Source organism: Manis pentadactyla, chromosome 12 (genome assembly GCF_030020395.1).
Source record: "Manis pentadactyla isolate mManPen7 chromosome 12, mManPen7.hap1, whole genome shotgun sequence".
NCBI classification, from domain to species: Eukaryota; Metazoa; Chordata; class Mammalia; order Pholidota; family Manidae; genus Manis; species Manis pentadactyla.
In genome coordinates, this window is record NC_080030.1 from 1930166 (window position 1) to 1944518 (window position 14353).

The following is a 14353-nucleotide window of genomic DNA, read 5'->3' on the forward strand; positions in this document are numbered from 1 at the left end:
GGCTTTCTTTCCTACCTCGATCAGTGTTTGCGAAGTTCAGTCTTTGACTCTGGGAACAAGAACCCCGGTATCATTTTAGTCTGTTAAAATTCCCCGTTCTGCCCCCTCATTGTTTCTGTGTCCCATCAAGTATTTTACCAGACGTTTCCTGTTTTATATTCCCGTGAATTACTTCCCTTTCCCTTTGAAGTTGCAGACCCTCACCCCTCCTCCGTGGTTCAGGAGGACACACAGACCTCATTCTCCCTGCGTAACTCCAGGGAGGGGAGATCCCAGGGCAAAACACCTTTGAAAGCGAAATCAGGCAAAGGGAGAAATAGTGTTCAAAAGCCGTTTATTGCCCACAAGCAGTCGCCCTGCGTCTCCCTCTCTCTCTCTCTCTCCTGCTGCAGTAGAAGACAGCCAATACTCCCACCAAGCTCTCTGGTCCAGGGAAGCCCTCGCTCGCCCACGTAATCACCCACTGATGGAGACGGACTACTTCTCTCCACCCCTTGGAAACCCCTGTGGATGCGGACATGCACTAAAGCCAGGCCAAGAGAGTTTTGCAAATATTGCAATTTTACCCACACCCTGTCTGTGGAACAGATGTCTATGGCTTCCCTGTATGTACTTAACTAAATTTTGTTACTTTTTCTCCTGTTAATCTGTTTCACGTCAATCTGTTTCTTACTCCAGCTAAGGGAACCTCAGGGAGAGAAGAAATTCTTGCTGCCACCACCGGTCAAGTAGCTACGTTGACCAAGGGCTGACCCAGGACCTCCATCTTTTTGTTGAAAGGAGCAGGATCGTGTGGAGAAAATGGAAATTATAGCCAGGCTTCTTGCCTGGGTGTCACACACTGTAGACCTGAGGGGCCTGTCAGCACGTCTATGGGATGTTTACAGAGAGGCTGGTCAGTCTTGGGAGTGTTCGGCAGAAAAATAGATATGAGCGGGATGAGAGAGAATTAAGGCCAGTAAAGTTCACTAAAAAAGGGACTCAAAAGGCATTCTGTCCCAGGGGACTGAGGAGGAGCAGAAAAGAAAAACAAAACGCTAGTGAATTGGCGCAGGAATGTCTGCTTGGGCCCCTGCAAGCTGCTACTTCATGTGTCTGCACCCCAGCCTCTCTCCTACCATTTCCCCTTGAAAAGCCCTGACCGCTTGCGTGTCAGGAGGACGGTGGTTCCCTAAGGCGGGAGCCTGCCACTCCCTCATTTGCTAGCAAGTCAATAAACTCTCCTTTCCTTTCCTCAAAACCTTGTCATTGTGTTTTGTGATTTGACCTCAGGGACGAGGACCGGGTCTTGGTATCAGGAGCAGCACCCCCCCCACCCCGACCAAGTGCCCGCAGTGCCGCTCCTTCAGTGTCAGAGGCCACAGGGCCGAGCTGTCAGGGACGCAGAGCTCCCGGCTTCCTCCTTGCTAGCCACGGGGGACTGTGCCGGCCAGGAGTTCGTGCTGTGTGGCAGGGCAAGTACAAGTCTCTAGAACTCCCTCCGAAGTATATATTGAAAGCAGTACTGCCTTCCAGGAGAGGTTACAGACTGGAGTTCCCACCAAGGCCTTGGAAGACGTGGGGGTGGTGATTTCCACAAACCCTTATTGAAGTCACTCACTCGGCCTACTCAGAAAACGGACGAATCTTGGAGATGACAGTGCATGATGGACACCGTGATCGGAGTGTCTCAGATTGCAGTTACTGCTGCACATGGGGCTTCATCACTTGGTCCCCAAGCACCCAGTGTGTAAGTATTGCTCAGGAAAATGCTCTTTGTTCTCTTCCTGTGAGTAAAGACCAGCAGGGCAGTTAGCTTTCAGCCGGCAAGGAGAGAAAACTATCTCAGAGGCATATCAAATCTCCAGACTTAGGTTGTCCCTTAGTGACAAGGAACCTTCCTGTCCTTTTCCTTCCAGAAGCCGTCACACTGGCCCATCCCACTGATGGCACTACGCCCACTGGACCCAGTGATCAGGAAGTACAACTTGTCTAAGCACACTGATAGAGCAGTCACGTGTCAGAAGGTGGGAAATAAATCCAACAAAAATTCAGGGGCCTTTCGTCTTCGACAAGTTTCTAGAAGTCTATCGTGTGGGTATGCCTAGCTCTCCTAAGGTGATGAATGAGGTGCTGTACCTGGACCCTCCTCCACCCCCCGCACACAAACGGCACAGCAGCCTGGTAGACCACCTCGGATTTCAGAGGCAGCACAGACCTCATTTCCAGTGTGCTACTCTGACCCATTTACTGATTGGTCTGAAAAGCACCTAGTCTGAGAGCAGCCTGGACCTTTGGAAGGTGGATGCCAGTAGATGGCAACACCTGGATCCCCTCTCATTGCTGCCCCTTCCAGGTGCACACCTGAAAACGGCCTACCGGGGGACTGACCTGCCCAAGATCACAAGGCCCGGACCCCGGCCTGACTTGCGTGCTGTTCCACGCTCCGTGCCAAGCCTGGTTGGCACTCCTCCATCTCTGAGTCTGTGCATCAGACACACGTGACACCAGTCCCCAGGAGCTGGAGGGGTCATCCATGTATCCCTGGGGATGTCCCTAGGGAGGAACGTCTGGCATGACACTGCCTGTGCAGGTTGGGGCGTTGGGCTGCTCCTGGGAGGTACCGCGGCCGCAGCGGGACACGGAACTGGTAAGAAAAAGAGGCCTGAGCTCAGCTCTTGTCTCCTCAGAGCTGGGACCCTGGTGACACTGCCAAAGAGCGAGGGGAGGGCTCTGCTGGAGACTGTGTAGTCGTGCAGGGCAAAGGCCAGGTGGGTGGGCGGTCAGCAGCCCAGAGGGGCATGTGGGCGTGTCTGAATGCACGGAGGGGCCCAGGATATGGACCCTTGAAGAAGTGATGTCACTGAAGACACGCCCAGTAGAACCTGAATTGTGACCCGGACGGAACCCAGACCCTGGCCGCAGACCCCGGTCCTGCTCACTTGACCGGAGGCGCTCGACAGAGCAACATGCGGTCTTGTTGTGCGGAGCCTTCTGAAGGCGTGGGAGTCCGGGAAGCCGAGACGGAGAGTCCTGCTGCTCGCTGTGGGCGCGGGCTCATTGACCTCCTCCACCGCCTCTGTCCGTGTCTCCCGAGGAGCCCCGAGGTAACACAGGGCAGCCCAGAGCGGGCCACTCCAGGGCCAGGCCACAGTGTGACCCATCCCAGGCTGATCTTCCCACGGCCCTTCCTGTGTGTGTGCGGTGGGCGTGGGGCATGGGTGGGACTGGAGGCTGGGGAGGAGGGGGGCCGTTCCTGGGTGGCAGCACGTTGCGAGGTGGTGGCCCCCTAGCGGGGCAGTCAGTGCCACAGCTCTGGTCGCAGCATTCAGGACGTGGAGGTGAGTGTTGGGACCAGGCACTTCCACCCGCATGTTAGTCCTGAGCCCGGGGGTGTCCTCTCCTTCCCCCAGGGACTGGATGTCTAGGCAGATGGCCCTGTGCGCCTGACCTCGGGGGCGGGCTTTGCGGCCCACACTGCCCCCTGCGGGGAGGTCCACGCAGCCCCGGGTGCCTCCTCCGCAGCTACCAGGCGCCGGCTTTGCAGAGCTCCACCCTGGGGAGCGACGAGGAGCTGGTGGATGGACTCACCTACCCCATCTCCCTGGGCCTGGGGCAGGCTGGCTACACCCAGGACCCCGTTCCAAACCTGGCAACCTGCCAGGGCCCTCCCAGGGCTGCCCCACGAGCGTGGCCGACCGGCCCACTCCAGAGGGCCTGGAACCTCGTCCCCGGGGGCACCCCGTGCCTCTCCTTGCTCGCATCCCGGGGGGCTGGGGGCTCTCGGGTGAGCTGCGAACCTCCCTCGTCCTGGTGGTACCTGGGTTTCCCACTGACTATACCCCTGCTGCCCCCCTCAGCCTGAACATGAGCCAACTGTCCACGGGACTGAGGTCCCCAGGCGCAGGGCTCCCCGGAAACGCGTGAGGAGGAAGGGGAGAAAGCGCTCGGCACGAGTGCAACCAGCTCCACACACCAGCCCGAGCGCACCTGAGCTCAAACTCCCTCCCGAGGAAGCCGAGCAGCTGACCAAGGGACGGCGGCTCCCCTGGTGAGCACCCACCCCCTCCTCGGCACAGTCGGGCCTCTGCCCACGGCCTGCTGTGTGTCTTGAGCGTCCCCACATGTGTCTGAGCCGTGGTGTGTTCCTCTGACAGGTAGGGTGGCTGGTGATCAGCCTGTTAGGGTGTCCATGGGGAACACGGGAAGAGCCTTAGAGGGGCTCCCCAGGCACTGGGTGCTGCAGAAAGGACTGCCGCCCAAGCTGGGCCACTTCGGGGCTATTACTTCTCTGCACCTCATGAAAAGCCTTTGGCTTCACCCATCAGTGGCCTCAGTTTGGAAAAGCACAAGGAAAGCAGCCTTGGGAGCAGAGGCTCCCGATTCCCTGTGGCTGGGCCCGGTCCTCGTCCTCACTGAGTTCACATGAGGGGCCGCTGGGGGCAGCAGAGGGGTACCTGGACAGGTTCTGGGGGGACTTCCTTCAGCAACAATAGGTGTGCAGCACCCACTTGGTGCAGGTCCTCTGGGCACACTTAGCATAACTGCGTGAAGGAAGCAGACACAATACTGGGACCCCGTCCCGGGGGGAGTCGGTCGGGCAGTCACTTCAGGCGTCATCCGCAGGTCATGGCCGGGGAGCGTCATGGGCGATGCCCTCACCGCCTCCTCATGTGATGGGGGGCATGACGAGGGCCCACAGGAGGAACTGAAAACGTGAGTTTTCTACTGGGACCAGAGGGGGCACTGCCCGTGTGCACAGAATGGGCGGAGGAGGCGTTTGGGGCTTGGGGCAGGGGGCGCCCAGCAGAGCCCAGCAGGTCACCCATCTTTGGATTCCGAAGGGCGGGCTGACGACTGGGGACTTCCTACTCGGGAGGATGGGAGAGGATGGGGTCCCAGGACAGACACGCAGGGTCAGGAAGGAGGTGGGGACAGGTGCCTGGACAGGCAGGGGAGGGCAGAGCGGCTGGAAAGACCAGGCTTCTCAGTCTGCCACCCCCGGCCTTCCCGCAGCCCCAGGATGGGATGGGATGGGTGCCTTGCCTGGGAGCCCGAGAGTGCGCCCAGCGTCTTCCACTGCAGCCAGCCTGCATGCACCCTGCAGGGCCCAGTCCTCCACTACTTGGGCCAGAAGGAGCACCTGGGGCCCACGGTGGCCAAGATCAAAGGTGAGGGGCTGCAGCCAGGGGACCGTCTAGGGTGGGCTTCCCTTCCAGGCAGTGAGGCGTGGGGAATCAGGCCCGGGGTGACCCTTCCTCTGTGTCCTGCTCCAGCACCACGGCAGATGCAGCTGGGTCCAGAGACATGGAGAAGGCTGTCTTCGAGGCTAGAGCCCATCCCGGAGCTCCCTGAGACCCCTGAGCTGGAGCAACAGCCGGTGTCACCTGCTTCAGACCCTGCGGAGCCGGAGGATGTCCCAGCAGTGGCCTCAGCCCCGGCGCCAGGCCCCAAGCTGGAGCCCCATGAGCCCTCAGGCGTGGGGCCCGGAGACCCTGCCGGAATGGCACCGGGCCTGCCAGAGCCAGAGGCGGGACTGGACCCCACCAGACCCTGTGCCATGAGCCCCTGGGACATCCCAGGAGTGGTCTCATGCCCCGAGCTGGAGCCCCTTGAGCCCTCGGGCCCGGGGCGCGTACCACCTACCGGAATGGCACCAAGCACGGCAGAGCCAGAGGCAGGGCCAGCGCCCACCAGCCCCTGTGCCGCGAGCACCCCCTGTGCCGTGAGGGAGGAGCCGCTCACCATCCTGCAGTTCCCCCCCCTCCTGGTGGCCGAGCAGCTGACCCTTATCTGTGCGGTGAGCGGAGCGGGCTCCCGGGGTCGGGGCTGGGCCTTCCCTGTGTCACGGGCTGCCCCAGACCTGCCCTCCCCTGACGTGGGCTCCTGTGATGTGGGCCCACGTCCCAGCTTCCCCACGGACTCACCCTGTGCCCTGAGAGACCCTCCCCACGCCCAAGACTGCACTGACCACAGGGGGACAGTAGGGCTGGCCCTTAGGGGTCCTTGCCGACCAACGAGGAGGAGTGGAGGGAAGGTGGGCAGGGCCTGCCCGGGCTTGGAGGGGCGGGGCAAGGGAGGGGTGCTCAGGGAGGTGCTGTCAGGGCCTTAGGTCCTCGGGCCATCGGCCTGGCAGGCCTCCACAGCCTCCGCACTTCAGAGGCCCCTGCCATGGACCTGACGGCGTGGGAGACACAGACACCAACAAAGTCCCTGGGTGGAGTTGTTTTCGGGGAAACTGCACCTGAGTGGGTACCGGGATCCAAGGGGTGGCAGAATGGGAGGCAGATGCCCCAGGATGGCCGGGTGAGCTGCCTTGTGCTGCAGGGAGGAGGTGAGCGAGGGTGCCTGCGAGCAGAGCCCCTCCGTTCCCCACCACTGTGCGGCGCTGTGCATCCGGTCCTGGGCGCCTCAGTGGACGGGCTCCAAAGCCCGGACGGCCACAAGGCTCACAGCACACCTCCAGCTGCCTGGGCTCCAACTCCAACCGGTGGCTTCCTGGAAAAGGGGCACCAGGAGCACAGCTGGATGACACCCCATGTCACCCCCAGGAGCTGTTCACCAAGGTCAGCCGTTATGAATGCGAGGCCTACATTGCATACAAGCCACAGATGGGAAGAAGGTACCAGCCAGAGAAGGCAAGCATTGAGCACGTGGCCCCCAACATCCATAAGGTCATGAAGCAGTTTGAAGCCACGGTTAGGTTGGTCACCACCTCCTGCCTCGGGACCCCGAGCATGACGGCCCGGCACAGGGCCCGCGTGGTGGAGTTCTGGATCCGGGTGGCCAAGGTGAGTCATGGGACGGCCCCCGGCGTCCATCCTGGCATCTTGGGACCTGCTCCCCGCCTTTGCCAACTCTCATGATGAATGCCTGCGGTCTGCCCCGCACGGTCCCTGGGCCCTCCTGCCAGGGGCGTGCTGACCTGGACTCGCAGGCCCCAGGGGGGGACAGCCATCCCTGCCCCTTCCTTGGGTTGAGCTACAGTCCTCCACCCAGGAGGGCTGCTCACCAGCTACCAGGTGTGCTGGGCTTAAGGACAGGAGTTCGTGGGGGGACAGAGCAGAGAAGCAGGCCACGCTCTCAGCTCTGTCTTCCCTCCCAGGACTGTGAGACCTTCCTGAATTTTGCATCCCTCCACGCGATTCTCTTGGCCTTGCAGTTCCCTCCCGTAGGTCGTCTGAAAAGAACCTGGGGACATGTTTCCTGGTGGGTAGTCCTGTCCCCGGGACCAGGGCACCTGAGGGGACAGGGATACCCCGAGGTCTGGCAGTGTCCCCTCAGATGGCTGGGACTTTCTGGGAGGTGGCAGAGCCTAGGGACAGGGATGGCGGGCTCTTGGAGCCCCCTGTGGGTCAGGCCAGCGATACCCCTGGAGGAATCAGTTTCCCGCAATGTCAGGTGTGGGTTGAAGCCAACTGGAGATCTCGAGCATGCGTTCTGCAGCAGGAGGTCTCTGCCCCAAGGACAGCGACCTGGCCCAAAGCAGATTCGCCCCGGGGAGAACTGGGAATGGAGGCCCCGGGTGGAAACACGCAGCCCCCTCCCCAGGCCACGGAGTGCCCAGGGCCCAGGGCTGTGGTGGATAGCCTCCTGCAGGCTAGTTGATATCTGGGGTCTCCAGGAGAACTGGTCTGCCCCCAGACTCCCCACCTGCTGGCCACATGTCCCCTCCTCCTCTCCCCGCCCCTTAGGAAAAGCTCCAGGATGTTTAAAAAACTTAAAAAGATGGACAAGAAGGCTGACCGGCAGTGGTTCCACGAGGTAAATGGAGGCTAGACGTCTCGAAGGGAGGGGTCCTTGGGGCAAGTCCTCTGCCGTGCTGCGGCCCAGCCTTGGGGCAGACTTGAGGTGTGCGGGGTGAGAGGGGGGAGCTGATGGGGGAAGTAGGGTCCCCCAGGCCCCCAACGGCCTCGTCTGTCTCCCTCCCTGGCCCCACTTGACTGGGGGCCTGGCATCCAGTGAGGACCCAGAGGTCAGGCCCCCGGTCAGGGCTGGGGCTGGCGTGGGGTCGGGAGCAGGGGTGGGGCCCGTGGCTGAGCAAGGTCGGCCTCTCCCTGGGTCCCCTCAGACCGTTACCCTGGGGTGCGGGCCTGCCAGGTGAGCAGGGTCCAGGGAGCACAAGACGGGCTTCAGCTTTCTGCCCATCCCACCTTGTCGTGTGAGGGGAGCGGTGGTGATAGCCAGGTGACAGTGGGTGCTCAGGGCACCCTGGGAGGCAGGGACTTCCCCTGACACTCTGCAGGTGAGGAAGCCTCTCGGGGCGGCTGGCCGCGGCCCAAGGACACAAGAGAGGATGAGTGTGTGCCGGAGCTGGGGTCGCTCTAGGCTGAGAGCCTGCTGGAGGTGGGGACAGCATAGGTGCCAGGGGACTCGCGCAAGGCATCCATCAACCAAGGTCTGGTTGTGGGAGGCCGCGTGGGAGGGGAGCACGAGCACCTGAGTGTCCCGGACCTTGCAGGAGGCGAAGTACCTGTTGACGCGATGGCAGGGGGACCAGAGGACACCCGACTACCAGGAGAATCAGGTGAGAGTGGTGTGGCCTGGTGCCACGAGCCCTGAGCTGCCAGCACTGGGGTGACCAGGAGGGCGATAGCAGCTGGGTACGGGGAGAAGTTGGAGGACAGGTGCAGGGACCACAGGTCCTGGGATTGGCCAAAAGCCAGCCCTGGGAGGGACCGGGAGAGGAGCGCAGGGTGAAGGGAGAAGGGGAGGGAGGCAGCACAGGGTGGTCCAAGGGAGCTGGGGGCTGCGGGTGTGGGGTTCAGGAGGAGCTCTGTGGGCGCCCCTGAGGTAGGCGGGGACTCATCACCTCCCCACCCCCGTGGCACAGGGCATGGTCCCCTTCCTGGGATATATTCTCGATGACGTGCCCATGGACCAACTCCCAGAACATAATGATGAAGTAAGTGAGCCCAGTGGGGCACAGGGGGGCAGGATGGTGAGCTTTGGGGAGGAGAGAGCCCCCAGTGAGCCCACATCTCTCAGCACCTGGCCACCCCCACTTCTGAGAGTCTCCCCTCCACCCCAGGAGCTGGACCTCTAGGAGAGGACCCGCCCCGATCCTGGCCCCAGGGCAGGCAGGGCTGAGGGCGAGAGGGGCAGCATCTGGGCAGGACTGTCCTCCCCCTCAGGCCCTGCCCAGGGGGAGGCATATTGCTCCTTCAGGGCAGGAAGCACATCAGGGGGCTGGCAGTGCCTTCCCGCCTGAGGCCCCGTCTCCCTGTCTGCCATCACAGAGAGCTGCGTGGGAAGCTTGGCCTCAGCTGCCCAGTCCCCTCCCCGCCTCTCGGTAGCCCCGATCCCGGGCCAGGTCCGGGTGCTGTTTCTGGGCAGGCCTGCCCCTTGGAGGGCCCTGGAGGTCCTCCACCTTGAGAAAGGGTGGGGACGTTCCGGCCTCATTCTGGGCTCAGGGGGCTGTTTCCCATGCACTTTGGCTGCCTTGCTGCCTTCCAGGGTGATGGTATAAAATAAGAGTTGAGTGCCCAGCCATGAAAGGTGAGGGACGGAGTCAAGAACCCCTGGGCAGGACCTTGTCCACCCCGTACCCTGGGTCTAACGTGTCTTGAGAGAGTTAAGCCACACAGAGCTGAGGACACTGAAGGCTTTGTCAGGTGGGGGGTGGGGGTGGCATCAAGGCCGCCTTCCTGGAGCAGGAGCTGGAGACCCAACAGTGGGAACAGGCAGGGCTGGATGGCACTGGAGGGAAGGCGGGTTCCCGTGTGAGCAAAGATCCGGGACCATCCCAGTGCCCCCGCTCCTCACCCCCCTCCTCGTCTGCATCCTGTCCTTCCTCTGCCCCAGGTCATTTCCATCCTAGACGAGATCTGGATTCAAAGGCGCGTGGCCAGGCAGTACGACCTGGAGCCCGATGAGCGCTTCCAGTCCTTTCTCCAGGCCGTAGAGCCCCTGGATGAGGAGCAGAGGTGAGGCCGGCAGGAGGCAGGCGTGGGCTGCAGCTGCCCGCAGGCTCTGGGAGAAGGGACCCTGACGTGTGGCTCCAGGGGCTCACAGGTGTCCCTCTGTCCTGCAGCTACAGCCTGTCCTGCCAGCTGGAGCCAGAGGGCCAGAGGGCCGGCAGAAAGGGACTGTTGCAGTTCTTCAGGCGCCACAAGATTTAAACTTCCTGGCCAGGGCCAGGTGAGTCTCCGGGCGGGGGCGACCGGCAGGGGGTGGGCTGCTCCACAGCCTCAGGGAAGCTACGGGCCACGTTGGGTGTGGGGGCGTCCTAAAGACGGGTGGGGCTGGGGTCCCAGCTCCACGGCCGACCAGTCCTGTCAGACTGACGGGTGGTTCCCCTCCCCCTCTGGGACCCAGCCTCCTCCTCTGTGAGTAGGTGACGCCCAGGAGCCTTCCCGAGACAGGGACCCCCCGGACGCTGGTGATTGACAGGACCCTCCGTGCAGGGCCAGGGGCCCAGAGGGCAGTGGGGACAGGGTGGAAGCAGGATTACGGGGGGATCCCGGGATAACCTGCCTCTTCTGTTCACCTGTGTGGCCCTGCAGCTGCTGTCATCGGGCCCGCGGCCCTGCTGGTGTCCTGGCTGCATGTGGACGAGAGCTTCCCCTTCGGGCAGGCGGCACCTGGCACTCCCAGACCCGAGTCTGCTTCCTGCTCCTCTTCCTCCCCCTGCTCATCCTCCCCCTCTGCTGGGGCAGGTGCTCTGGCACCTCCTCGGTCGGCAGACCCAGGCAGCTCCCCGGGCTGCCGCTGCATCCTCAAGGACCCGTACGTAGCTGCAGCCAATCCGGCCTCCTTCGTGCTGTGTCGTCCCCTCTGCTCGTGGCCCGCTGGACAGAGGCGAGCTGCCCCACCACGCCGAGGGTGTCACCATTTGTGCACGTGGCCTCACGTGTTGTCAACACCACCTGCTGCCTGGGTGCCATCAGCCACCGAGTTGCAGCCACACGGTTCCAGGAAAAGGTGGGGCCGTCCTCACCAGGCCTGGACATTCCCGGGATGGACACGGACACGGCGCAGTGCTGCGTGGAACCACCGCCCCCTGGGTGCCCAGAGGAGGCATCTGAGGATGCAGGGGTGGCCGGCCGCCGCAGGTTCCCAGGGCATGCTCCCAGGGGTGCCCCCTGTGCAACTTCCACCCCTCATCCCTGAGGAGTAGCCTCCCTAGGGATTAAAGACGGCGGGGTGAGAGGTGAGACAGAGACCTCCTCCCAAAACCACATATAATATGAAAATGTAATTCATACAACTCAGCCTGAAAGAATAACAGGAAAGAAGGCTGCGCAGACTGCACACACCTAGAGAAAAGAGCAGACCAAGAAGGCTGCGCAGACTGCACACACCTAGAGAAAAGAGCAGACCTCACGGAACAGGGTAAGGTACCAAAGCTGTGACCCGGCGGGACTCGAGCCCTTCCCCCACCCCAGCGCATCGGCGGGAGGAAGAGACACAGACCAGGGACGGAGTGGACGCCTGGCACTGCTGAACACCCAGCCCTGGAGATCTGTTCGGAGCACAAACCTACATTGCATGGTGCTCTGGTGATTAGTGGGGCTGGAATACCTGGAGAGATGGAGATTCCCGCTGCTTGTGGAGAACAGGCATTCATATCCGGCTGCTCTGGGCGGGCAGTCTCAAAACCTTCCTAAAACCAAGAGGGCTGCTAAAGGGGCGAGGATTGCACAGAGCTTACTGCTCAGGAGAAAGGACAGGTAGACAGAATTGGGCGGGTGCACTCTGCCCAGCAGGTTGGGAACTTAAAACCATCTTCAGGCGCTACATCCCCCTGGCTGGCTACGCAGCTGCACGGACCCCCACGCTGATATGCAGCCTGCTGTGTCTTCCTCCTGGCTAGCCTGCACCTGGCTCGCAAACCGGCTGCCCCTGCCCTGGCATCAGGCCAGCCAGAGGGACGTCCCACACAAAGCACAGAGGCTTACACCTGTGTGTTCCGCCACTGGTTCTGGCAGTGGAGACAGGCATAGCAGCCGGGAAACAGGAAACAGCTCTTTCCTCCCCCAAGGCACCAGCACCACTCCCCTGCGACCCCCGCCACGTACAAATATGAAACGTCAAAAGAACCTCGTTCAAAGCAAACTCTCAACACCAGACAAAGGATCGAGTGAGACTGAATTAATAAATCTTCCTGAAAGAGATTTCAAAATAAAAATCATAAACATGTTCATGGAGGTACAGAAGAATGTTCAAGAACTCAGCAACGAATTTAGGACACAGACCCAATCGTTGAAGAGCACAATAGAGGGTATTAAAAGCCTGTTAGATACGGTGGAGAAGATGATAAAGAGAAATCAGGGAAGAGGAATACAAAGAAGCTGAGGAACAGAGAGAAAAAAGGATCTCTAGGAATGAAAGAATACTGCGAGAAATGTGTGACCCATCCAAACGGAGCAATATTCGTATTATAGGGGTAGCAGAAGAAGAAGAAGAGAGAAAAATGGGAGGAAAGTGTCTTTCAGGAGGTCATTGCTGAAAACTTCCCCAATCTCGGGAAGGACATAGTCTCTGAGGCCATGGTAGTGCTCAGATCGCCCAACACAAGGGACCCAAGGAGGATAACACCAAGACATATAATAATTAAAATGGCAAACATCAAGGATAACGACAGACTATTAAAAGCAGCCAGAGAGAGAAATTAGATCACATACAAAGGAAGACCCATCAGGCTATCATCAGACTTCTCAGCAGAAACCTCACAGGCCAGAAGGGTGTGGCATGGTATATTTAACGCAATGAAGCAGAAGGGCCTCGAACCAAGAATACTTTATCCGGCAAGATTATCATGTAAACTTGAAGGAGGGATTAAACAATTTTCGGATAAGCAAAAGCTGAGAGAATTTAGCTCCCACAAACCATCCCTACAGTGTATTTTCGAGGGACTGCTGTAGGTGGAAGTGTTCCCAGGGTTAAATAACTGTCACCAGAGGTAATCAAAATGGATAGACAGAGAGTCCAGAATATGATCCCTAACATATAAAGAATGGAGGAGGAAAGAGGGGGAGGGGGAAAAAAGCCTTTAGATTGTGTTTGTGATAGCATACTAAGTGAGTTAAGTTAGGCTCTTAGGAAGGAAGTTACCCTTGAACCTTTGGTAACCACAAACCTAAAGCCTGCAATGGTAATAAGGACATACCTACGGATAACCACCCTAAATGTAAATGGTCTGAATGCACCAATCAAAAGACACAGAGTCACTGAATGGATAAAAAAACAAGACCCAACTATATGCTGCCTACAAGAGACTCACTTCAAACCCAAAGACATACAAAGACTAAAAGTGAAGGGATGGAAAAAGATATTTCAAGCAACTAACAGGGAGAAAAAAGCAGGGGTTGCAGTACTTTTATCAGACAAAACAGACTTCAAAACAAAGTCACAAGAGACAAAGAAGGACATTACATGATGATAAAGGGGTCAATCCAACAAGAGGATATAACCATTATAAATATCTATGCACCCAACACAGTATCACTTACATATGTGAAACAAATACTAACAGAATTCAAAGGGGAACTAGAATGCAATGCATTCATTATAGGACACTTCAACGCTCCACTCACTCCAAAGGACAGATCAACCAGACAGAACATAAGGAGACAGAGCCATTGAACAACACATCAGAACAGATGGACCTACTGGACGTCTACAGAAGTCTCCACCCAGAAGCAACAGGATACACATTCTTCTCAAGTGCACATGGAACATTCTCAAGAAGAGATCATATACTAGGCCACAAAAAGAGCCCCAGTAAATTCAAAAAGATTGAAATTGTCCGAACCAGCTTCTCACACAACAAGGGTGTGAAACTAGAAATAAATTACGCAAAGAAAATGAAAAAGCCTACAAACACATGGAGACTTAACAACATGCTTCTAAACAACCAACGGATCAATGACCAAATAAAAACAGAGATCAAGCAATATATGGAGACAAACGACAACAATAATTCAACAACACAAAACCTGTGGGACACAGACAAGGCGGTGTAAGAGGGAAGTACATGGCAATACAGGCCTACCTCGGGCAAAAAGAACAATCCAATATGAACAGTCGAAACTCACAATTAACCAAACTAGAAAAAGAACAACAAATGAGGCCCAAAGTCAGTAGAAGGAGGGACATAATAAAGATTAGAGCAGAGATAAATAAAACTGAGAAGAATAAAACGATAGGAAGAATCAATGAAAGCAGGAGCTGGCTCTTCTAGAACATAAGCAAAATAGATAAACCCCTAGCCAGACTTATCAAGAAAAAGAGAGTCGACATGCATAAACAGAATCAAAAATGAGAAAGGAAGAATTACTACGGACACCATAGAGATACAGAGAAGTATTAGAGAATACTATGAAAAATTATATGCTAACAAACCGGATAACCTAGGAGAAATGGACAACTT

The 14353-nt window shown here is 58.4% G+C and overlaps 1 protein-coding gene across 1 annotated transcript; it reads right to left on the reverse strand.

The window, feature by feature from the left end:
* Positions 1 to 317: 317 nt before the first annotated feature.
* LOC130679936 (uncharacterized) lies at positions 318 to 10931 on the reverse strand. The gene is made up of 7 exons (XM_057489537.1): positions 10712 to 10931; positions 8453 to 8578; positions 6573 to 8045; positions 6224 to 6477; positions 2922 to 5378; positions 2371 to 2626; positions 318 to 1766 (listed from the first exon to the last, which is right to left on the reverse strand). Exons 1-3 carry the CDS (start codon positions 10929 to 10931, stop codon positions 7063 to 7065), a joined length of 1329 nt encoding a protein of 442 aa, XP_057345520.1. The 3' UTR covers positions 318 to 1766; positions 2371 to 2626; positions 2922 to 5378; positions 6224 to 6477; positions 6573 to 7062.
* Positions 10932 to 14353: the final 3422 nt, after the last annotated feature.